The sequence below is a fragment of the Myotis myotis genome, unplaced genomic scaffold (assembly GCF_014108235.1).
Source record: "Myotis myotis isolate mMyoMyo1 unplaced genomic scaffold, mMyoMyo1.p scaffold_m19_p_17, whole genome shotgun sequence".
NCBI lineage: Eukaryota > Metazoa > Chordata > Mammalia > Chiroptera > Vespertilionidae > Myotis > Myotis myotis.
The window spans coordinates 13201233-13225384 of NW_023416321.1; the positions used below are offsets into that span (position 1 = coordinate 13201233).

The window sequence follows — 24152 nt, forward strand, 5'->3', positions numbered from 1 at the left end:
AGAGAGGAAGGGAGAGAGATAGAGAGTTAGAAACATCGATGAGAGAGAAACATCGATTAGCTGCCTCCTGCACATCTCCTACTGGGGATGTGCCCGCAACCCAGGTACATGCCCTTGACCGGAATCGAACCTGGGACCTTTCAGTCCGCAGGCCGACGCTCTATCCGCTGAGCCAAACCGGTTTCGGCAGCTTTTTTTCTCTTTTAACAATATGCTTATGGGATTCACCTGTGTTACTGTGTGTAGCTGTAGTATGCTTGCTTTCACTCCTGCTGATATTTTAGTGTATAACTACATCACAATTTATTTTTAATTCACCCCCTTTTATGCTTGCTATGAGCATTCTTATGCGTGGTTCCTGGTGTACATGTGAATGGTATCTGTAGGATATATGGAGGAGAAGGTAAGCTATGCTCACCTTTACTCTGCAGTCTTCCAAAGCAATGGGACCAATTCACACTCCCAGTAGCAGACATGTATGTGCCAGTTCTACACCCTCTCTAATATTAATACTTCTCAAGTATTTAATTAGATATGGAGGGAGCAATCCAGGACAGTAGGAGGGAGGTAAGCGTAGTTTGATGAATTTTGACCATTACCACAGTTAAAATTTAGGATATTTCCATCACTCCAAAAAAAGGTACCTTTGTTCCCCCTTTTCAGTCAGCACCCTCCCTCATCCCCAGTTTTTTGCACCCATTGATTAGATTTCTTTCCCTAAAGTTTCACCTTTTCCATAATATTATGTGAATAGAATAACTCTGGGTTCCTGATAAACTCCTGGACTCAGGTATCACTGGGGTTGGCACACACCAGCCAACCTCATTTAGTTTGGAAGCTATGGAGAAGGGCAGGAGGATTAAGAAGGACCTAGTCTTCATTCTTAAGAAAGCTGAATTTATGAAAGTGCATACATGTGCGTGCTAGAATAATTTGCTTTGGTGTTCATTTAAATGGTGGATTTCCCTCGTGCATGTAAGTTTGCACTTATTTTTAATACTTTGCTTCTTTTTCAGTGTATGAGCATCATTTCACATGCATAAAGCCTGGTGTTGTTGGAACAACACTTACTCTTTCCTTTCCTCCCCTTAGATGCCCCTAATCATCCTATCTCTTTCCTTCCAACCAATGAAACGGATTTATCAGGAAAGAGAAAAAAACAAAAGAATAACCAGAAGTCCAATATTTACTGAAGAAAGCAAAAATAATCTTTATTATTCTGACAGTTTTAACAGAGCAAAGGGCTTATACAAACTCAATAAGCATCTGTTGATAGATTTGGTCCAATGCCTAGCCAGAGACAGGAGCACAATCATTCACTATCACCCTGATCATGAGGCAACCACTGTATGCTTGACTGGGAAAGGATTTGGGGATAAGAGGGTGTTATAATGATTTCTCAGCGAAATCATTTAAAAAAAGCATCAAAGGAATACAACGATTTACAATATTTACGTACTTTACTAAATTAAAGAGAGCTTTCAGAATGTGGTTAGTGGAGGGGAAGGACGCAGAGGACAGGGAACTTCTGGGGCTGCAGGAACATTCCCCTAGTCAGCATCCCTGCTGCCCATTTGAGAACTGACTCACTGGACTGCTTGGGGAGTCTCCTTCAGGTTGTTGATGTATTTCTGAACCCAGGCATCGCTGGGATTGGCACAGATATGCCGGCCGCTTTTGGTGAGAAAGCTGTAGGGAAGGCAGAAGTATTATATAGAGGATGAGTAAGGACATGTCTGACCACCTGTGAACCCTTTATCCTCATCCCTGTGGGCAGCTCAGGGCTAGCCATCCTGTCAAGGAATCATCCCCCAACCCTTTGGGACTTTTGGTCTTTCTCTGAGTGATTTATGGAAATAACCTAAGGCCGCCTCTTTTCTGCTGTCTCTTTCTCTCCTCTCTCCCCTCTACTTTTGGGCACACCTTCCTGGCTCCTGAAGGCCCCATTTCACATCAGTAAACAGCCCCAGGGGCCCCTCCCTTTTTCCTGCGTGCACAAAAGGCCCCCAGAGGGCGGGGCTTTCCCAGGATGGCTCCTCATCCATCAGCCGGTGCACTTGTGAACCCCTCCCGACTCAGACTCCTGTGATCTGTGTCACCCCAGGGATGGGCAAGGGGACTGACACTTACACAATAGCATTTTGGGGGCACTGGCCGCTGGTCTCAAAGTAGGCAGCCACAGATTTGCGGGGGATCTGCCGGGTCACGTAGGTCATGCAGCAGGTAATAGGTTTGATGTAAGTTCTTTCTGTGGGGAAACAAGGACAACAAGGAGTTGCTCAGGAGCGCAGGCAAGCCTGAGAGGGTCGGGAAGAAATGGAGAGAGACAGGTCAGAGATGGGGCTTGGGGGAAAAGGAAACTGGGTATAACCTGGCTTTTTTGTTCATTTCTCATTCATTTCCTTAGTCTTATCTTTGGTTTGTCTCTTCATTTTGGTCTCTAATTACTCTATAGGGAACCAAATTCTACTCTCCTTTCCTAAATCTCTTTGGGGGAAATTTCGTTTCTAATCCATTAAATCATAAGATAGCTGAGTGAATGTAGGGACAATTCTTACAACTCTTGGGAATAGCTAAGGTGATTCTAAAACTTACCAGCACCCATAGGATCTAAATAGACCTAGATTCTACCTCATGCTAATAACCCAATAAATGAAACTTTAATGATCGCACCCAAAAAGCAATATAATATCCTGCCATCCAGATCAATAGACTCCATTTTGAACCCTCTTGAAGAAAATAACAGTGTTATCTTGGAACCCCATTCAAAGTTCTCTAATTTCACATGGGGGTTCTCAGGCCAGAAGACTTGGAAGATGTGGGCTGACTTCTGGGCAGAGAGTGGGGAGCAACTGTTGTTTAAGAAAAGTGGACAACAAACTCACCTTCCTCGTAGGAGTAGAGGACCCTGGTGCAGAGGATGACAAGGATGGTAGCTCCAAGGAACTTCATGATGCGGGGCAGGCAGAGGAGTGTGGGCAGAACTGAGACGGAGCTTTGGAAATCACTGCTGCTGGCCGCCTTCTAGGATCTGCACTATCTTCCCTCCTTTTATAGGCGGCCTTGGGCAGTGGAAGCATAGGAATTGGAGGTGCCTAAGCAAGAAATTTTACGTATTTTGGTATCACGTGGGTTGTGTAACCGGGGTTGCCTGAGGTTACTCCAGAAGTTGAGGGTACACACAAGAATGGTTCAATTGCTAATGTGATTGGGATGCTTATGAGGAAGTTGTTTCTCCAGATGGGTGACCAGGAATTGGCACCGCCCAGGGATCATGCTTAGCTGTTTCCTTTTCACATGACAGATCTCTCTGAAGTGCGGGGTCACCGCCTCCTTCCATAGAGCAGTGCTCTGGTGCATTTCCACAGCTGTTCTGTCCATTTAAATGTGACAAGAATAATAATGCCACTGAGTCTCAGGCAGCATAAGCCAAGGGACCCACACTGTAGATGGAAAATACAGAATTGGGAAGCCTGGAGGTACAAGAATGGTAAAAGTAAGAATTAACCTTCCAGTAATTGGCCATTTATCAAACATTCACCACAGACCTACAGTGATGTCTAGATATAACACTGGGTGTGGTCAGCAGTCTTAAAAATGTCCATACTCTTTGAACTCATAATGTATTCTATGGAAATGACCTCACAAATGTGGAGCATATTAGGGACAATGTTGTTTGGTGCAGTTTATCTATGATCAAATAATTGACAGCAAACTACACATTCTACAGTGTTGGAATGATAAAGTTAACCCACAGATGGACCATTACCAGATAGAGTGACCATTACCACCAGATAATCAAGTATTACCAGATACTTGATTTTTAATATTAAGTATTAATAAGCAGGATGCAAAATTTTATATGCAATTTTATTTCAAAAATCCTGGGAAGAGAAAAAAAACAAACCAGAAAGAAATAAAGCCCCCTACCTATGACTATCTTCTCCACACCCCGTGTCCCGTGGATTATCTCTCCTCCACAAGCCCTGCTTCTCTCCAGGAAGGAGGAAAAGTACTGACATCACACAACAGTAGGAACACTGTCTGTTAGTGTCACTGCAGTCAACACATTTATGACAGGTCTGGAGAGAAAGTAAGCGAGGCAATGTGATGTCTGCCCTAACTGCGAGGAAGTGGAAATCAGCCCGAAAAAAGCCAACTCAACTTCTTCCACCCCGAGGGGACCAGCAGAAAGTTGATGGAGATGTCACTGCTCAGGGTCTCAGAGTAGGGCATAAGGGGAACCAAGGAAACTAAGCATTTCTTCTTTACCTTGAATTTTTGTTTTGACTCTCTGCCCTTGTCTTGCTCCCTCTTTAGGGAATAGAGCTATTGGAACAGTTGGCCCTTGTTCCATCTCTTTGGGGGAACTTCATCTGGTCCACAGATGGTTGTGAAAATCACTCATAGGGAGGATCTCTTCAGCAGAACGGAGGGGAATCCGCCATTTGGCTCATTGTGGGAACCAGTGGGACCTGGCATTTGCCCTCTGTCTTTCATGTCCAGAGATGAGGATACATAAAAGTCATTGGGAAACAGCCCAGAATATTTTGAAACCTTCTGTGAAGTTCTTTGCTTTTACTTAGTGAATCTCAAGCCATGGGAATTAAATGACATGGTTCAGACATCCCAGAGCCTTGGGACACAACTCTAAAGGAAAACAAGGATGAGGGTTGAGAGAATCCTGTGGTACAGATAAGACTTGTGAACTGTGCCGTGGTGAGGAGATGTTAACAAGAGCAGCCTTCGAAACCTCAATGATACTGGGCAGGTGGAGGAGTATGGGCAAAGCCAAGATGGGTCTGGACACTTGCCTCTGCCTACATCCATTTCGTGTCCCAACCCATGTCCTGCCTATTTATAGACAACTCTAGGCCGTGAGGAACAGGAGGCTGGGGATGGTGTCATGTCATGAGGTGCACATGCTGAGGTACCTCAGTCACGTGGAGGTTCCAGGTACGCAAGAATAGCTCAGGTGCTCACTTGTTGGGGCAGATTGTGTGGAAATATTTTGGACAGTGAGAGGAGGTCATATGATGTTAGTGTCAGCTGTAAGTTCATGGAGAGATCTATAGATTAGTGATTCCTTCCACAGGGCAGATATGACACTTGTTACAGCTCTTCTGACCATCTAGGGCAGTGATGGCGGACCTATGACAGGCGTGTCAGAGGTGACACGCGAACTTATTTTTTTGGTTGATTTTTCTTTGTTAAATGGCATTTAAATATATAAAATAAATATCAAAAATATAAGTCTTTGTTTTACTATGGTTGCAAATATCAAAAAATTTCTATATGTGACACGACACCAGAATTAAGTTAGGGTTTTTCAAAATGCTGACACGCCGAGCTCAAAAGGTTCGCCATCACTGATCTGGGGTGACATCTGTGATGATGCCACAGCATCCTGGGCACACAAGTCACACTTAAACCACATTCTGGGTGAAAAAGAGCATGACATCACGTTGGTTGGCGCTTCGAAGGAAATGATTAACCAGTGAGGGGGAAGCCAGGAGTTGTTATCACCAGGGTACCAAGCTTAGCTGCTTCCTTCTACCATTAACAGATCTATCTATGAACTGTACCATTCCCCTTTCCCTTCCACAGAGCATAGACTTATGTTCTTCACAGGTGTGACATATGTCATGATGTCACAAAGTCTTAAGTAGCCTGAGCCATGTTTGATCCAGACCCAGATGGGCAGAATGGAATTGGGGAAGCTTGGGGTACAGGCATAACAGGAGTGATAAGGTCAGCTTTTTTTAAATCACTGTTTCCTTCATCAAACATTCACAAGTTTCTACAATATGTCATCACTGGGTTCAACAGTAGGGAAAGGAAATAAACATGCATCTGATATGAAGCATCTATATAGATTAGAAGCCTTACATGTCCTTATTTTTTGACCCAGAAAGTCTATAGCTAGGAAAATATATTAGGGAAATAAGATCATTTGTGGAGAAAGTTTTATGCATATAAACGTTTGCTACAGTTTATTTATAACAAAAAATTGAAACCAGTCCAAATGTTCGTGCTACGATAATGCATGATAACATTAATACACTAGGATGATGATTGAATAAATTAGGCAGCTTTTAAAAATACTGGAATGATTTGGAAAAGTCTCATAATATCAAGTATAAATAAGAAAAATACAAAATTTCCCATATATTGTGACTACAATAATGCCTCCCTTCAACTCACAGTAAAAAGAGAGAGAGGAAGGGAGAGAGAGAAACATCTGTTGGTTGCCTCCTGTACATGCCCTAACCAGGGATTGAACCCTGCAACCTGGGTATGTGCCCTGACCAGGAATTGGGTCAGCACCCTTTTGGTGTACTGGATGACACTCCAACCAACTGAGCCGCCTGGCCAGGGCTGGGAGAATGTTCTTACTAGACATATCTGAGGTGAGGCTTGGGGGCTAGAGTGGCCAGAGTTAGCAAATAAAAATAGAGTATGAATAATTTTTTTAGTAAAAGTATGTCCCATGCAATATTTGGGACACACTTGTACAAAAAATTATTTGTTGTGTATCTGAAATTCAAATTTAACTGGGAATCCTGTATTTTATTGGAGGTGAATACCCCTTATAAAGTCTGTCTATTTCCTGTGGGAGATGGAGTTCACTTTAGAATCACTGGGGGGAGATTTAAAAAATTCCCAATACCAGGACCTCACTCAAAAGTTACCACTTTAATTGGAGTTAGGTGGGGTGGGGCATCAGTGATCTAAAAACTCCTGAGGTGATGTGAATGCACAGAACCACTGTTGGGGTGCAGTCGTAGGCTGTTGGGGGCCAGCCTTGGTGTTTCAGAGGCAATACAACTTCCTTTCAGCTTTCCAAGGCTTCTGGTCTGTTTTTGGTCAATTCTACTGGGTGGTTAATTAGCATCCAAAACCTGTCAGCCGGGGTCACCCCAAGGACTGGGTTTCAGAGAGCCTCTCCAGCTCACCTCTGGCAGCTCTAGTCATTCCTTTCACTGCCTTAGCCTTCTCATTTCACCGACTTCTGCTTCCACACTGCTCTCTGCTGATGAAACAGTGCCACAGCATGGAGGTCACCACAATTCGCTCCCTGCCTCTCTGCCCGCATCCCAACTATGCCTTCACAAAGAACGCGATTGTCCATCTTGTTCACAGGATAAATACTTAAAAGAAGAGGGAAAGGATCAGGCTGTGTATGGACCCCTTCCTAGCCTCCCATCTTCCCATTTCTGCTTATACAAACATTAGCTTGGAGGGGAGAATTCTGCTTTTCCAGATCACTGATTCTCAACCAGCTGGGTTTACAGGCAGTGAGTAGAAAGGGACTCATAAACTTTTTTCCTTCTCTGCTAACAGAGAAGCCAACTTCAAAGTCAGCTAATCTCTTTCTTAACAGGCTTTACTGATTTATGCAAGAAGTAACTAGTCTCCAACATCTTGAATTTCCCTTTTTGATGCAACCTTGGCTGGCAGCTGGCCTTGGTAAGAATCTATAACAGGCCATGGGGTGGGGGGTGGTAACCAGCTGCTGTGATAGCTAAGGGTGTCCTCACTGACTTCGACCTCACCTCCTGCCCCAGCCAAGTGCATTTTTCAGGCTCTGTATCAGTTAGGGTGGTTTGAGTTTTAGCATCAGAAGAGCTGACTCAATGTGGCGTAAACAATAAAGGGAACTCTTTGCTCACATACCGGAAACTTCAAGAAGTAGCATTAGCTTCAGGCAGGGCTTGATGGGTGAGCCTTAAGTATCACTATAACTCATGATTCTTTCTGAATCTCTGATCTCCCTTCAATTGATCCTTCAACCTATGACATCCAACTGTGAAGTGAATCACTTGGCTTTACAAATTACCCTCTTGAGACCCCTCAGTGGGTTTCTACAGGAGGAGAACTCATGGCCTTCCCGCCACAAAGGAGGAACCCACTAGGCTGGCCACTATCTCTTTTGTTTGTTTGTATCTATTATCTATCTGGCGTGAACTTGTTGATTTGTTGTATTCCCACCACAGGGAGTGAGTTTCCCATTGGTCAGGTGACCCCGTGGAAGGTAGCTGGGCTTGAGCCTTCTTTCCAATGGCACTGCACATGGATTGGGGAATCATGTATTCCTCCTTGCTTAGGGAAAACCTAGTGTATATCAGTTGTGGCAGCCTAATTACTAATAGTACCCCCTTTGCCTCTCAAAATGGGCTCATCCTACCAATAGAGTGCTGCTTGGAGGGACTCTGCCAGCAGGAGCTGGTGGGATGGTCTCAGGGCTGATGTCCACAGAGATCCCTGGCTGTGTGGGCAAAGGTGCTGAATCCAGTCTGCACTTGACTTGTAAATTCTTGCACCTGGCACAGGGCTGGGTGCTCCAAGAAGATGTCTTAAAGTGCTCAGGCTAACAAATACATAATAATATAAATATTGGTATGATTGTTGATATACATATTTTGTATACATAGTTTCACATGAATATTATCTTTATGTACTTCATCCCGTTTAGTGGTTTCATATTTATTATGTGGCTATACTATGATGTTTTAAACTGTTCCTGTTTTGATGAATTTGTTTCTCTTTCATTGCTTTTACAAGCAGGGCTACAAAGAATATCCGTGTGCCTATACCTGTGTGTCTTTAGGTAGAATTTCTTGAAATACATTCCTAGAAATAAGGTAGCTAGATTGAAAAGTATGTAAATTATTCAATTTGCTAAGAAACTGTCTTTGCCCAGCCGGTGTGTGTGTGTGGCTCAGTGGTTGACCGTAAACCTATGAACTAGGAAGTCACGGTTTGATTTCCGGTCAGGGCACAAGCCTGGGTGGTGGGCTTGATCCCCAGTACAGGGTGTGCAGGAGGCAGCCGATCAGTAATTCTCTCTCATCGTTGATGTTTCTATCTATCTCTCCCTCTTCCTTCCTCTCTGATAGCAATAAAAATATATTAAAAATAAAAAATAAATAAATTGTGTCTTGCTCTTCAAAAATCCTGACTACCCAAGATCCACTTTTTGGTACAAAATATAGATTATTTAAAACAAAAGCAAGTAGGGCTTATTTTAAAAATTGCCATATATATTCTATTAAGAAAAGAGTGGTAAATCCTTATTGATTAATTCAGTGGTTTTTGGTCTTCTGTCTACATGTAAATCACATGGGGAGTTGGTTAAAATCTAGATGCCCAGATCCAAACCAATAAGTTCTACTGTGAGCATTTTTAACAGCCATCCCAGGTGGTTCTGGCATGCTCTGAGAAATGAGGGCAAGGTTTGCATCTTAGTTATATTATTTATTAGCTGCACAACAGTGGGCAAGCTGGTTTAACTCTCTGAGTCAACCTTTCTCCTCTATCAACTGGGGCTAGTGATAGTACTTAGCCCTTGGTGCAATTGTTAGGATTTAAAGGACAATGCATATTTCTTAAGGAAGCTTGATTTATATGAAAAATAAACTTAAATAGATGACTATATATCAAGAATGTATTTACCTAGAAAGGAACACATTTACCTATTACATTATACACTAGGTACATAATAGTCTTTAAAATAATCATTTTGAAAAATAATGTTTTATTTTTAACTTTTGGGAATATACAGGTATTATTGTCATTTCCTTCCTGCTCACGTCCCCTTTTCAGATTTTGCTAATCTTTGCCCCCCATCATTTTTTTCCCACCCAGAGATCCTGACTTTGTCACAAAACAAAGCCAATAAAATTACTATTGATTCTATAACATATTCTGATAAAATAAAACAATTAAGAATGTTTTTGTTTTTTTAAAATCCCATTATTTCACACAATTGAATACCGAAGTGGTCATTAACATTCTATAAATAATTGTTGGTTGATGGTTTTGGAACAATTTCCCCTAGAAGAACAAGCTAAATATAACCACTCACCTACACACTGAGTATGTGTCAACCACTGTGTGACCAGAAGGCCTAAGGAGGGGTGATGTTCTGAGGCCTCTCCCAGAAAAGCAGGCAAGAACACATGGAAATACATTACAAAATATAAATAGTCTAAAATAAATTAAAACTTACATTAAGAGTGTGGTTGCTTGGCAACCAGCCCATAGGAGAGGTGGCTTTGGGAGTTGAAGGAACATTTCTTGGGCTTGGGCCCCTGCTCCCTAATCTGCCCTCATCAAATGTAACTGGTTTCTTGTTGATCCTAGGTCACTTGGGGATTCAGCTCCAAGGTCAGTGATGTACTTGACACCAGGACCTAGTGGGTTGGCACAGACCTGCTGGCCTCTTTGGTTTGGAAGCTCTGAAGAGGGATAGAATTACAAAAATTGAGGAATCATTGCCGTAACCGGTTTGGCTCAGTGGATAGAGCGTCAGCCTGCGGACTGAAGGGTCCCAGGTTCGATTCTGGTCAAGGGCATGTGCCTTGGTTGCGGGCACATCCCCAGTAGTGGTTTTGCAGGAGGTGGCTGATGGATGTTTCTCTCTCATCCATGTTTCTAACTCTCTATCCCCTTCTCTTCCTCTCTGTAAAAAATCAATAAAATATATTTTTAAAAAATTGAGGAATCAGCAGGGGAATTCTGGTCCCACATTGCCCCCTCCCAACCCTGTACCCCTCCACCTAGGGAAGCACAGGATCAGCCCGCTTTCTCAGGACCAAGCTCAGATCCCTAGCCTTTTCCTCAATGATTTAGAGGGTCTCTACAGGCAGCCTCCCCCTTTTATCATTTCCTCCCCAATTTCTTCTGTCCCTGGCTCCCAGGCTGCTCCCTACACACAAGTCCTGCTGGCTCCATCCTATACACTGAGTGGCCAGATTATTATGACCACCACATCAGTACTTCATTGACACTTCCAAAAATACTGAATATTGAAAACTTCCTAAGCAAATACTCTCAAGGTTTTATTATTATTATTATTATTATTATTATTATTATTTGCATAACTAATTCACTTCATTGTACTGATGGGGTGGTCATAATAATCTGGCCACTCAGTGTATACACATTTCAATGGGACCAAAAGTGTAAGCCCTGCTGGCCACCAGGCCAGGCGATGTGAAGGTGTGTCCTGGGTAATGGTCAATGTAGTGAGGCAGAGGGAGAGGGCAAAGATAGTGTCCCCTGGCTTATGTTTCTTGCGAGCACCTGTAGCCCCCAGATGTGTGCCAAACCCGAAGCCTGCCCCTCAGGCCAAAGCACCAGGGCAGGCAAACAGGCCCCTTTCACAGAGAGATGCGGTATGTTCTGTCTGCTGCTTGTACAGTGCGGTAGCCCCTTGTTGCCATCTCTCTGATGGTTATGGTTCCCTGAGACTCAGGAACTCAAGTCCCCACCCTCCCCCAGCCTCTCGAGCCAGTAATCAGGGGCACCCCTGGGTGGCAGCCGCAAAGACCAGGGCACCAGACCGGTGTAAAGTGGCCCTCTGGGAGATGCTGTGGAGCGTGGCAGAGGGAGAGTGCAAAGATGGTGCTCGCCGGTGGAGGGTAAAGATGGCACCTGCCGAGAGGGAAATATGTTTAGGGTAAAAAAAGGAAGAAAAAAACCAGAAAGAAAAAAACAAATGGTGCCTGCCAGCTGCAGTGAGGCAGAGGGAGAGCGTGACTGTGGCTCCCCAGTGCCTCTGTCCCTGGAGTTTCCCAGCAGGCCTGGCCCCTAGGCCAAGGCTCTGAGATCAGCAGGTGAATCTCTCTGATGGAAAATCAGCGTTTCCAGAGGCTGCTTCTGCGCTGGGCCTGGACACAGCCCGTGGTTGTCAAAGCCAGATGTTTGGGGAGCTTGCCTCTCAGGTGCCCGATGTGGGGCACTCACCCTTCTCTCCCCAGGGAGAAGCTCTGGGTTTGCGATTCCCTCGTGATTATGGATTATGGATTATGGAACTATGTCTCAGCCTCTCCTAACCACCGCAGTGTGGCTTTTTCTTGTTTGCAGATGCAAAGCACCTGCTCAGCTAGTTTCCAGGGTTGTTTTTTTTTTTTAGGAAATTGTTCCACATGCAGCTGTAGATCTGGTGTGTCCGTGGGAGGAGGTCAATTCAAGGCTCTTTTTATGTCGCCATCTTGGACTGCCTCCTCTCTCTCTCATGTTTGCTCTAACCTTAGCTTTGGTTTCCATCTTTCCCTGCAGGGAAGGCTGATAAATGAAGCGTCTGCCTCTTGTTCTAGTTCTATCTGGGAAACTTAATCTGGTCTGGGAAGAGATTTTTCCTGCAAGAGACTATCTCTGTAAATCACCTACGAAGTGCCAGTGAGGTGAGTTTATTACTGAGCTGATCCCTGGGAAGCAGGTGAAGCTGGATTCTGCTTCTTGTTGAAAACCCACTCAATTTAACCATTCCCCAAGTAAGGCACACCCCTACCCTGCCTTCCAGGTGTTTAGAACGGAAAGCTAAAACTCCTTTGGAAAGAAAAGCTTCCTGAATGATAGCCCAGGGAGTTTTGATTTCACTTGGGTGCCTCTATCCATAGGACTTTGATGATATGGTCTGACCCGAGCCAGAAAGTGGGGGACACTAGTCAGAGGAGGCCTGGGAACAGAGGGCCATGGTGAGGAGGATAGTGAAGGCCCACGACTCGCTGATGCCAGCTTCCTTCTAGGGTCCACGCTGTGTCCTCTGGACCCCAGGGAGATGGAAACTGGGGGTGTGGAGAAAGGAAGTTTTTAAGTGTAGTGGTGCCTGTTGACTTGTACATGCAAGAGGGGTCTTGGGTAACCGCAGGGCTCAGTGTATTTGCAATAATAGTTCCAAGTACTCATTTGTCTGGGGCTGTTTAATGGGGAAGTGGTTTCCACAGCAAGAGGAGGTGAGAAGTTGATGTCACCCTGGGACAACACTTAACTGGTTTCTTCTCACTAGAGCTCTCTAGTCATAGTTTCCCTCAGCAGAGCAGAAACTTCTCTGTTATTCCACAGCTGTTCGAACCAAATACGTGTGACGTGTGCAGTGATGCCATGAGTCCTGAGCAGCACAACCCAACTGAAACCACATCCAGGGACAGAGCTGTGTTAGCAAGGCCTGGGCTCAGGAGTCAGGCGTGCAGGCAGCCTTTCAGACACCTGTTCATAAGAGAGATCCAACAAGGGCCCGATACACACAAAGTAAAGGGCCCGAAGACATGTTAGCTGTGGGTGCTCATGTGCATTAGGAAACTTAAGATAATCTTAGCCTTTGACCAAGATAATCCGTGTTTAGGACTCTATTTCCTAATTAAGTAACTTCAAATATGGGAGAAAGGTTTATGCATAAGAATATTTGGTCCCCAGGACATTGATAGCAATTTAAAATTAGACCCAGTTTAAATCATCGACAACATGGAAATGGTGAAGAAAATGATAGCATCTTGACTTGGTTGACTATTAGGGAGCCTTTACACACAATGTAATGACATGGGAAATGCTTATGTTATAAGTTAAAAAAAAATCCAAGATGCAAATGGGCTTATTTTATTTTTGTTTATTTATTTGCATATTTTTAGGTGTTGCTGATACAGTATTTTTAAATTATTTATTTTTAATTGAATTTACTGGGGTGACATTGGTTAATAAAATTATATAGGTTTCAGGTGTATAATTCTATAACATATCATTTATATATTGTGTTGTATGTTCACCACCCAAAGTCATGTCTCCTTCCATCACCATTTATCTCCCCCCTTACTCTCTTCTGTGTCCCCTACCCACCCTTTCCCTCTGGTAACCACCATACTTTTTTTCCGTATCTATGAATTAATTTTTGCTTAATCCCTTCACCTTTTTCACCTGGCCCGCCACTCCCTCCCCTCTAACAGCTGTCAGTCTGTTCTCTGTGTCTATGAGTGTGTTTCTCATAAAAATTAGCTTCTTTTAATGAGGACCCACCCGGTGGCTGGGGATGTGGTCAACTCCATATAATATTTTTTTGAGGATGATGGTCCCAGGAAAGAAGGAGAATAGAAATAGCAAGGTGTCCTCTCTCACCTACCCCTTTGGCCAACTAATATTAAAGGACTTCCCACGCTTCCTCAATATGGGCAAACCCAGTAATGATGACTCAGTTCTTCCATTTCCCCTGTCCCTGGCCTTCTGCTTGTGTGGAGTGGTTAGGTGGTGCCATGGCGGGGCCAGTCCTACCCTCATTGGTATGTCCTGGAGCCGACATGTAGTCTCATTTTCTGGTGGTTACGCTGGAACCACGAAGAGTGTGATGTCCCAGCCTCAGATTTGGGCAGTAGTCATTTGTAAGACAATAGGAAACACACAGGTCAGCATCTTCTTAAAAATCAAGAGGGGGGAGACTAAGAGCTTCCCAACTAGAGAGCACAGGAGAAGAAATGTTCATGACATACAAAGTGTTAGTGTCCTTCATGCATCAAGGGGGAAAAGCACAGGAAAGGACCAGCAAATACATTTTTTTAAAATATATTTTTTATTGATTAAGATATTACATATGTGTCCTTGTCCCCACGTTACCCTCTACCCCCCACCCCCCCCCACCCCCGCTCATGCCCTCACCCCCCCGTTGTCCATGTCCATTGGTTAGGCCTATATGCTTGCATATAAGTCCTTTGGTTGATCTTTCCCCCTTACTCCCACCCTCCCCTACCTTCCCTCCAAGTCCCGACAGTCCAATCAATGCCTCTCCGTCTCTGGATCAGTCCATGTTCATCAGCTTATGTTGTTCATTATATTCCACAAATGAGTGAGATCCTGTGGTATTTATCCGCTCTCAAGTTCCATCCATGCTGTGGCAAATGGTAAGAGTTCCTTTTTCTTCTTCCTCTTCTTAAAGAATACCTTTCAGCATTTCATATAATGCTGGTTTGGTGGTGATGAACTCCTTTAGCTTTTTCTTATCCGTGAAGCTCTTTATCTGACCTTCTATTCTGAATGATAGCTTTGCTGGATAAAGTAATCTTGGTTGCAGGTTCTTGCTATTCATCACTTTGAATATTTCTTGCCAGTCTCTTCTGGCCTGCATGGTTTCTGTTGAGAAATCAGCTGACAGTCGTATGGGTACTCCCTTGTAGGTAACTGACTGTCTTTCTCTTGCTGCTTTTAAGATTCTCTCTTTATCTTTTGCTCTTGGCATTTTAATTATGTGTCTTGGTGTGGTCCTCTTTGGATTCCTTTTGTTTGGGGTTCTCTGCGCTTCCTGGACTTGTAAGTCCATTTCTTTCACCAGGTAGGGGAAGTTTTCTGTCATTATTTCTTCAAAAAGGTTTTCAATATCTTGCCCTCTCTCTCCTTCTGGTACCCCTATAATTCTGATGTTGGTAAGCTTGAAGTTGTCCCAGAGGCTCCTTACACTATCTTCATATTTTTGGAATCTCTTTTCTTTTTTCTTTTTCGGTTGGGTATGTTTTGTTTCTTTGTATTTCAAATCTTTGACTTGATTCTTGGGATCCTCTTTTCTGCTGCTGGATCTCTGTAAATTATTCTTTATTTCAGTCAGTGTATGCTTAATTTCTAGTTGGTCCTTTTTCATGTCCTCCATGGTCTCCCTATACTTATTGAGGGATTCATTAAATTTATCGGCGGTTTCCATAAAATTCTTGAAAAACCTTATAACCGTGGCCTTAAACTCTATATCCAATCGTTTGCTTTCCTCCATTTCTGCCATTTGTGACCTGTTTCTTTGTCTCCGCATTTTGGCAGCTTCCCTGTGTTGATAGAGTGGCCCTGTGCGCCAGGTGTCCTGTAGGGCCCAGTAGCTCAGCCTCCCCAGTTACCTGGGGTGGACACTCTTGGTGCACTCTTGGTGCCTTGGTTGTTGTAGAATCACTGGGAGGAATTGACCTCCAGGCCAATTGGCTGTGAGAATCAGCTGTGTGTAAAGTGGGAGAACTTCTGTGCTGAAGACACCCTTCTGGGGCAAGACTTGCTTCAGTGGGGCTTTGGTGCTCACTGAGTCTGCTCCCTGAGTGCGTCCCTTATGGATCTGAGGAGTTGCAGTCTGGATGGACCCCCTCTGACCACTGGGTACAGTGGCTCCTGGATCTAAGGAGGTGCTAATTCAGCCTCTGCCTGAGGCCACACAGCAGGAGCCACGAAGAGGCTCAGCTGTGAAGCAATGCAAGCCGCTGCGGGGCCTTGGGCCTTCTCTTGGAAGTTCCAGGTCTGCCTGGTTCGGCTGCAGTTAGGTACATTCACATGCAAAAGCCTCTGCGGCAGCCTGGGTGGGGCGGGGTCTCAGGGAGTCAGAGGGCGGAGAAAGCGGCCATGGCCGATTCTCCGCCCGGAGTCGCGCGTCTCAGTGTTCCGGTAACGGCTGCAAGCACCTCTGAGGGAAAGCCACCCTCAAGTTCGCTCGCTGCCGGACAGACCAGCTCCTCCCCGTATGAGACCTGGGTCCCCAGAGACTTCCCGGAACCGGAGTTCAGAGCCGTCGGGAGTTTGTGATTCAAAAAGACAGCCGCGTCCTCAGGCGCTACCCCCTTTCCTCGTGCGCGCGAGCCGCCGTACCTCTGCACTTCACCTCCGCAGTGCCTCTGGCTCTCAGCGTGCTTTTCTTTCCTTCTAGTTGTGGAATTTACACTCAGCCAGCCTTCCTGTTGTTCTGGATGATGTTTGCTCAGTCCTTTGCGGTAATTTTCAATTGTTGTGTGAGGCAATAATTTCCCGGTGTTTACCTATGCCGCCATCTTAATTGCTCCCAGCAAATACATTTTAATGAAGATAGGTTTTTCCTGACCAGCATCTATTCTACATCCTTCCTGATGCCAGAAACCCATAGTCCTTTGAGAAGCCACTCTTCCCCATCATCCTCAGACTTCAAGTTTGTATGAAATTCATCCAACCCACTATCCAGGAATGTGCCTTGATTCGCTTAAGTTAATTAAGCGGTTCTCAACCTGTGGGTCGCAAACAATGAAAATACATCCTGCATATCAGATATTTACATTACGATTCATAACAGTAGCAAAATTACAGTTATGAAGTAGCAACGAAAATAATTTTATGGTTGGGGGTCACCACAACATGAGGAACTGTATTAAAGGGTCGTGGCATTAGGAAGGTTGGAACCACTGGAAGCAAATCAGTGAAACCCTCCCCACAGCCACGGTGAATGGTTAGGAATTGGGATTCTGACCTTAAGTCAGTCAAATCCAAGAGAACCTAGTGATATTTTTCAGTGGGACACAGTCTCTCTGTTCCCTGAATAAAATGAAGGATTCATGGAGCACTGGAAGGTACTGGAAGCCCCTGGCATTCTCACATGGAAGGGGGATCAGAAAGGGAAGAAAACAGGGCCCATGGGCCTTGCCTGTACCCTTCAGTCTTGGAGCCACAGGTTCATGTATTCAAGCCTCTTTGAGTTAGGTTTGTTTGCTTGTTTTCCTCCTTGAAACTTCCAGCATCTGAGAAATAGAGTCCTGTATCTATGTGTAGATACAGGGTCAGTTAAAAGTAATAGCTCACCCTAGCTGGTTTGGCTCAGTAGATAGGGCGTCAGCCTGCGGACTGAAGGACCTGGGTTCGATTCCAGTCAATAGCACATGCCTCGATCCCCAGTGCGGGGCATGCAGGAGGCAGCTGATCAATGATTCTCATTATTGATGTTTCTATCTCTCCCTCCTTCTCCCTTCCTTTCTGAAATCAGTTTTTTAAAAAAATGTAACAGCCCAGACTGAAGTGCGGGATTGGCTGATCAGAAAAAGTAGGAGGGAATTTGGTGAGCACCATTGTTAAATGGAAGTGGGTTTTAAACTTTGTTGTGCATGGGAATTACCTGGAGATTTGTTAAAACCCGGATTGCTGTGCTCCACCTTCCAGAGGAGGGCTTGGAATTTGCATTTCTAATGAGTTCTCAGGTGCTGTGGTCTGGGCACCACCTTGGAGAACTGCTCTCACATGATGCTGCTGCTGGTTAAACTGTGGTCTGTCGTATAGTGGGTGCTAAGGCCCTGTGTCAAACACTAAGGCAGCAACATTAAAGAATTTGATAGGTAAGATTCTGTATATTGGAATATAATAGCTACTTCTTGCATTCACCAGGAAGATGGAGGCTACATTGAAATGGGCGCATCTGAAATCGGGAAAGGAAAAACAGTCAGCTTTGCCAAGGAAGGCCTTCCCAACCTGTTGACTGTCACCATCATCTGGAGTCTCAGGGGCTACATATGCAGAAATTTCTACTGCAAGCTAAAGGTAGGGCAAGCAGAGTGGGAGGTGGGAGACATAACAGGGAAAAACACACACAAAACAACAGAGTTCCACTGTGGCCCTAACTCCCCCTCCCGCCCTCTTGTAGGAAATATTTGTCTTCCCTTCTTGTGAAGGTACATAAATATTTGTGCTGGGCCCTACCCGGTTTGGCTCAGAGGTTAGAGCATTGGCTGAAGGGTCCCAGCTTCTATTCCAGTCAAGGGCACGTGCCTTAGTTGCAGGCTTGATCCCAGGCCCTAGTTGGGGCCTGTGCGGGAGGCAACCAATTGATGTATCTCATATCGATGTTTCTCCCCCTCCCTTCCACTTTCACTCTAAAATCAATGGAAAAAATATCCTCGGGTGAGGATCATCACTTCTTCACATTGCCCCACCTGTGCAGGGGCCAAGATGGAAGCAGAGGTCTCTCACCAGAGGCCTGGGAGGTAGGGATGTAGGGGTGACTGTAGTATTGAGGCCTCTGCTAGGAAGCACACATTCCTGACCCAAGTTAAAATGCAAGATGTATAATTGGACAAGCTCTTTGTTTCTGGTTGTTTAGCCCGTAGAATTGACAGAAAGAAAAACCAGAAACCTGCTATTATTAGAAGGGTGTTGCATTGCCAAAGAAACCACAAGACCAGCCCCAAATGGCCATTGATTGCTCAACACCACGGGCAAACGCCAGGCTCCTACCTCACACGGACAGGAGGTGGGCAGCCCTCAGAGAAGGGCTCTTCCCCAGCACATGTATGTGTCCATGGTGGGCATTCCCCAGGGAGGTCAACCAGGAGGCTGACCAAGGATCTCAGTCACATCTCAGACTCTGAAAGCCTCTATATCCTGCTTAACAATGCAATCCCCACTCTCCCTTTTTCCTCATAGGGATCTTTGTTCAATTACTCTGTTCACAACACTTGTATTTAAGGGATGTTGAGCTGGTTAAGCTTCTTGTTTGGCTTTGGGTTGCTGGACCTTGCGGAACAGTTTAGTGTAATTGAGCAGGTTTTGTTTGTCCCACGGTGCTGGAAGTCAATAAGAAATGGGGACACCTTCACTGTTTCTTTGGAGACCAAGGCTGTTCCTCCCATTTTTGTGATAGTGCCTTCACACTTACCACAGGTGTGGATGGTGATGGTGTTAGGGGAACGGGGCCCTCATAATGGGAGGAGATTGTAAAATGTTGCCTGGGAGGACCCTCTGTGTGTATGTGTATGATGTGAAAGTCTTGGCCAAAAGGACTCCTTCATTGCATTGTCCTTATTATATAAAAGCCGTTGTGGCATACAGACTGTTGACTAGCCAAACTCTGTCTTCTCTGTGTCAGCTCAGACTCCCAACCAGAAAATGGTTCCGATGGATAGAATATCACCCATCGAAGAGTGGGGTAAGATGAGACCAGAGGGGTAAGCAATTCATGCTCACTGAAAAGTAAATAAAACTATTAAAAAGTACAGAAAATAAAAAGGAAAAGTACCCATTCTTAAAAATATGTTATTCCCATTTCCTCTAAGAAATCGGTTAGCTAATGGAAATGTATCTTTCCAAATATTTGCCTTTGCAAATATATACTTAGATATGGCTTTAAAAATAATAGCATTTTATACATATACTTTTATAGCATATATGTAGAGTGTGTACACAAATATTAGATGTAAATATATATACCTTTTGTACATACTATTATGGACACTTGCCATAGGTATAAATGTGTGTTATCCTTCTTACTGACCACAAAATATTCCATTGGTGGGCATCTAAATCCTCTACTGCCTTAATCCTTCACTGATGGATGTTTCCATTTGCTTGCTGTTTATAAACCATGCTGCAAAGAATTTCCTTGTGCCTATATATTCCTATCCTTTGATAATGTTGCTACAAAATAGATTCCTAGAGATGGAATCAGGGCCAATGATAACTATGTCAGATAGTATGTGCATTTTAATGTTTGCTTAATGGGAGTGTTTAATTGTACTCTAAAGAGTTTGACCAGCCCTAACTGGTTTGGCTCAGTGGATAGAGCGTTGGCCTGCAGACTGAAAGATCCCAGGTTCGATTCTGGTCAAGGGCATATACCTTGGTTGTGGGCACATCCCCAGTAGGAGGTGTGCAGGAAACAGCCGATAGATGTTTCTCTCTCATTGATGTTTCTGACTCTCCATCCCTCTCTCTTCCTCTCTGTAAAAAATCAATAAAATATATATATTTTTTAAAAAAGAGTTTGACCACTACAATTCTAAACTCATTTGGGTATTAAAATTAGATTATTTTAAACCAAATGAAATAATCATGGCTTATAAAAATTAATACATGTTTGTTTTCCCATAACTCTTTTGGATTTCTCCTTTGGCAAAAAGGACCCTAGCTAGTGTACATTTCTTATAGTTATAACTATAGCTCAGGCAATCCATCTATTAAATAACTCAGCTTTCTCAGTAAACACAGAAACAGAATCCTGCTCCACATGTAGACTGGCTAGCTTTCCCTTTAACATTAGCCATTCATTTTGTGGAGCATGGGTTCAAAGAAAAGAAGGTGCAATATACCTGTTACCATATGCAGGTATGCACCACATTTGGAAGAGTGATAGATCCTGTCTGACTATTTCTGTGATTCTCAGCTGTTAACATGCGTGAGGAAAGCCTGATAAGCTTGGTAGAAATACACATTTTCAGGTCCATCTAAAAATTCTGATATGAGTGGTTTAAACGACCATTGTTCATGAAACAGAGTGTGGGATCTTGGAGGGAAGGTGGGGAGGGTAGATGCGTGGGAGGTAATCAACCAAAGACCTTGTATGCAAAGATGCATAACCCTTGGACACAGTCAGTTGGGTGGAGAAGGCCTGGAGGGGGTCAATGGGGAGGAAAACGGGAACATATGTAATACTTTCAACAATAAAGATTAAAAAACCACAATCATTGCTTGTGATTGAATATAGGTGGATTGCATTTGGGAAATAACTTGGCTACTGGTTAAGAACATAGTTGGTAGTTATAGCAAAGTCTAGTTCGGGAATCAATTGTACCATTTGCTGTGTGATCTTGGCCAAGTTGCTTAACTTCTCCGAGCACTAGCCCCAGTTTACTCTTCTGTCAGTAGGCTATATTATCTCATTGTGAAGATTGAATAGACACTGCAATGAAAGTACTGAGCCTAGAGTAAGTCTCAAATATGTTAGTAATTGCTATTAAGGAAGTTTGATTTATCCTAACTACGTACCATGAATACCCTTCTGAATGGTATCCATTCGAGTGTGAATTCTCCTAGAGCATGTACAGTATGAATTGATTTATAAAATATTCATAATTTCAATGTTCCAGAAACGTGGCTTCAGTGTCAAGCAGAGTGTCTCTGTGGTAGCCCCCTTCCAGCTCTCCCAATTTCCCTCCATTTCACATCTTTCTATTCTTTGCCTATTATTCCTTTCAGCCAGTGGTTCTGATTTGCCAGATAAAAGAAACCAAACTCAGTACCAGTTTACTTTTTTAAAAGAGCATCTTTATTATTTCTCCATGCTGAACACAGCACTGAGCAGAAACGTTTCATACATATATGTCAGTCCGGTGGCTTTGGCGCCACCTGTGCCCAGAACAAACTGATGACAGTCGCTCAGTTGTTACCAATCACAGTGCAAGTGAAGGGGGAGGGGAGGGGAGGGTGGTGAAGAAGGTATCCCGAGATCTCTTGGAGCAAATAGTCCCAAACACAGCATGATGTTCAAAATAAATTACAAAAATTAAATAGTATAAATAAGCTGAAATTTAAGTTAGGGAGAGTCCCAGAGTGTGGGTGCTGGCAACAACCAGCCCACGGAGAGGTAGCTGTGGAGGTGACAGGGGTGTTTCCAAGGCTCAGGCCCCTGCCTCCTGTTGGTTCACTGAGGTCACTGGGTTCCTCAAAGCTGCCAGGCCACTCAGGCATTCAGCTCCAGGTCGGTGACGTATTCCCGGACCCAGTCCTCATTGGGGTTGGCACAGACCTGCCGGCCTCTTCTGGTTTGGAAGCTGTGGAGAGGAATGGAAGGGTTACACACTGGGGAGTCCAGCAGGGGAACTCTGGCCCTGCCGTGGCCCTCCACCCCACTCTGTGCTGGGCAGCTCAGGGCCTCCTTGCTCTCTCAGGGACCCTTCACCTATCTCAATCCAGAGAGCTCTTCGCACTGACTCAGGGAGCCCCTCAGAGGATCCCGCTGCAGCCCCCTCTTCCCCTCCCTTCCCTCTGGGCTGGGCCAGCCCCTGCCCTGACTCTGCAAGCCCCTGGCCAGGCCAGGCCACATCTCAGCGACCTGGGTCCTGCATAGTTGATAGGATCTCCTGGAGGACAGGGCCCTTCTGTGCCCCTGGGCACTGCTCCCCCCACACCCCACATCCTCTCTATCTCCCCAGGGATGGGTAGGAAGACTGGCACTTACATGACACCAGGCTTGGAACACTGGCTGCTGGTCTCAAAATAGTCGACGATGTACGTACGTGGAATCTGCCGAGGCACATAGGTGAAGCAGCAGGCGGTCGGGGTGTCAGCACCAGCTGTCGAGGAAGGGACAGAATGAGCCTGAGTCACAGTTCAGGAGCAAAGGCAAGATCTGAGAGCTAATCCCTGAGAGGGTGAGGAAGGCAGCCTTGCTCAGGGCATGGGCTGGGAGACAAGGTCACTAGAAGGCTCTGGGCATTTCTGTTTAGAAGAATCCCTGTCTCTGTCCTTGCTTCAGAATGTATCCTCGTTCTCTTTGAGTCTTCATTGTGGGTACTGTCTTTCTTTTTGTGATCCAGACATCCAAGCAGACTGTTCTGTAATCTCATCTCCCTTCAGGCAATCCTGTCTGATTCAAGAAGCCATACCCCAGCAAGAGAGAAAGCTTGGACATATCTCCTATAACATCCAAGGAAAGAGCTCTTGGGGGACCTAGAATGGGTTAGCTGCAGAATACCACCACCGGGCAGTAACAAGACTTGGATTCTGTCTCTGGTAAACTCACTTGCTTAGGTCTCTACTTTGCCATCTGTAAAATGGGACTATTGCTCCCCTACCCGACCCTGGCTCTCAGATATGGGGACAAGGCTAGTTAACACCCTTTTAATGAAAATACAAGTCTTGCAGAAAAAAAGCAACGATGCTTTATGGTCCTTTAAGAAGTTCTCTGTTTTCTCTCAGAGGCTCTCAAGACCACAAAAAAAGATGGCTGTGATCTGACCGTGGCCAGAGAGCAGGGATGCCCACTGCAGCAGCTCAGACTCACCTGGTGCAGACAAGACCTGGCTGCAGAGGGCCATGGTGCAGAGGAGGACGGCCAGGGCAGCCCCGGAGACCTTCATGATGCTGAGCAGATGAACTGTGAGCTCGCTTGTCAGGAGAGCAGAGATGGGAGCAGGCACTCACAGCTGGCTGCGTCCTTCTGCTTTGCGAAGCCATCTCCCCTGCTCTTTATAGGCAGCCCTGTGGATGAGGAAATGGAATCCCGGGGTGAGGTGGGAAATTTTTAAGCATAGGCTGAGTGTTGCACAACTCAGGGTCCTGGGCGACCACAGGGGTTCAGGATATCCAAGAATAGCTTCTCTGAGCTGTAAGTCTGAGCCCACACCTCGTGACTTGTTCTGGTTTCTTGTGAGGAAATGGTTTCCCCCGAGAGCAGGAGGAGAGAAGAGTGTCTTGACTCTGGGCTATTCTTAGCCGGTCCCTTTCCATAGAACCTATACATGAACTCTCCAGCCCCGTCCTACCCACAGGGCTGAAACGTCTGTGCTTCCCCAGCTGCTCTAACCACTCAGATGGGGTAGATGTGATGATGTTGTGGAGGGTGGCACAGCCTCGCTTGGATGTAAGAAACGGAAGTAAGGAGTCTCTGCTAGAGGACTAGGAAGGGTGAGGTCATGGTTCTGTCATTTGTCCACTCATCTAACGGTCATTGAATGACTAGGGTCACTGGGTTAAATACTAGTTGAGGATCATAAAGAAACATTAGATGTGGGTGTTAATATGTCAGGAGCCTAAAAATATTTATACCTGGTAACTTGAACACATTTCTAGGCAAGAGTTCTAAAGAAACCAACCCAAATAAGAAAGCATCTTCCAACATGAACATATATCTG

The 24152-nt window shown here is 44.9% G+C and overlaps 1 protein-coding gene across 2 annotated transcripts; it reads right to left on the reverse strand.

Moving 5' to 3' along the window:
- Positions 1-1185: 1185 nt before the first annotated feature.
- Positions 1186-23631, reverse strand: LOC118672330 (C-C motif chemokine 3-like). 2 transcript variants are annotated; one of them, XM_036341950.1, is made up of 3 exons: positions 2886-3050; positions 2131-2248; positions 1186-1689 (listed from the first exon to the last, which is right to left on the reverse strand). In XM_036341950.1, the coding sequence occupies exons 1-3, from the start codon at positions 2950-2952 to the stop codon at positions 1587-1589; spliced, it is 288 nt and encodes a 95-aa protein (XP_036197843.1). In that variant the 5' UTR covers positions 2953-3050; the 3' UTR covers positions 1186-1586. The 2 variants fall into 2 exon arrangements, with proteins under 2 accessions (XP_036197843.1, XP_036197844.1); XM_036341951.1 differs by lacking the exons at positions 1186-1689; positions 2131-2248; positions 2886-3050 and adding exons at positions 21543-22070; positions 22478-22592; positions 23303-23631.
- Positions 23632-24152: the final 521 nt, after the last annotated feature.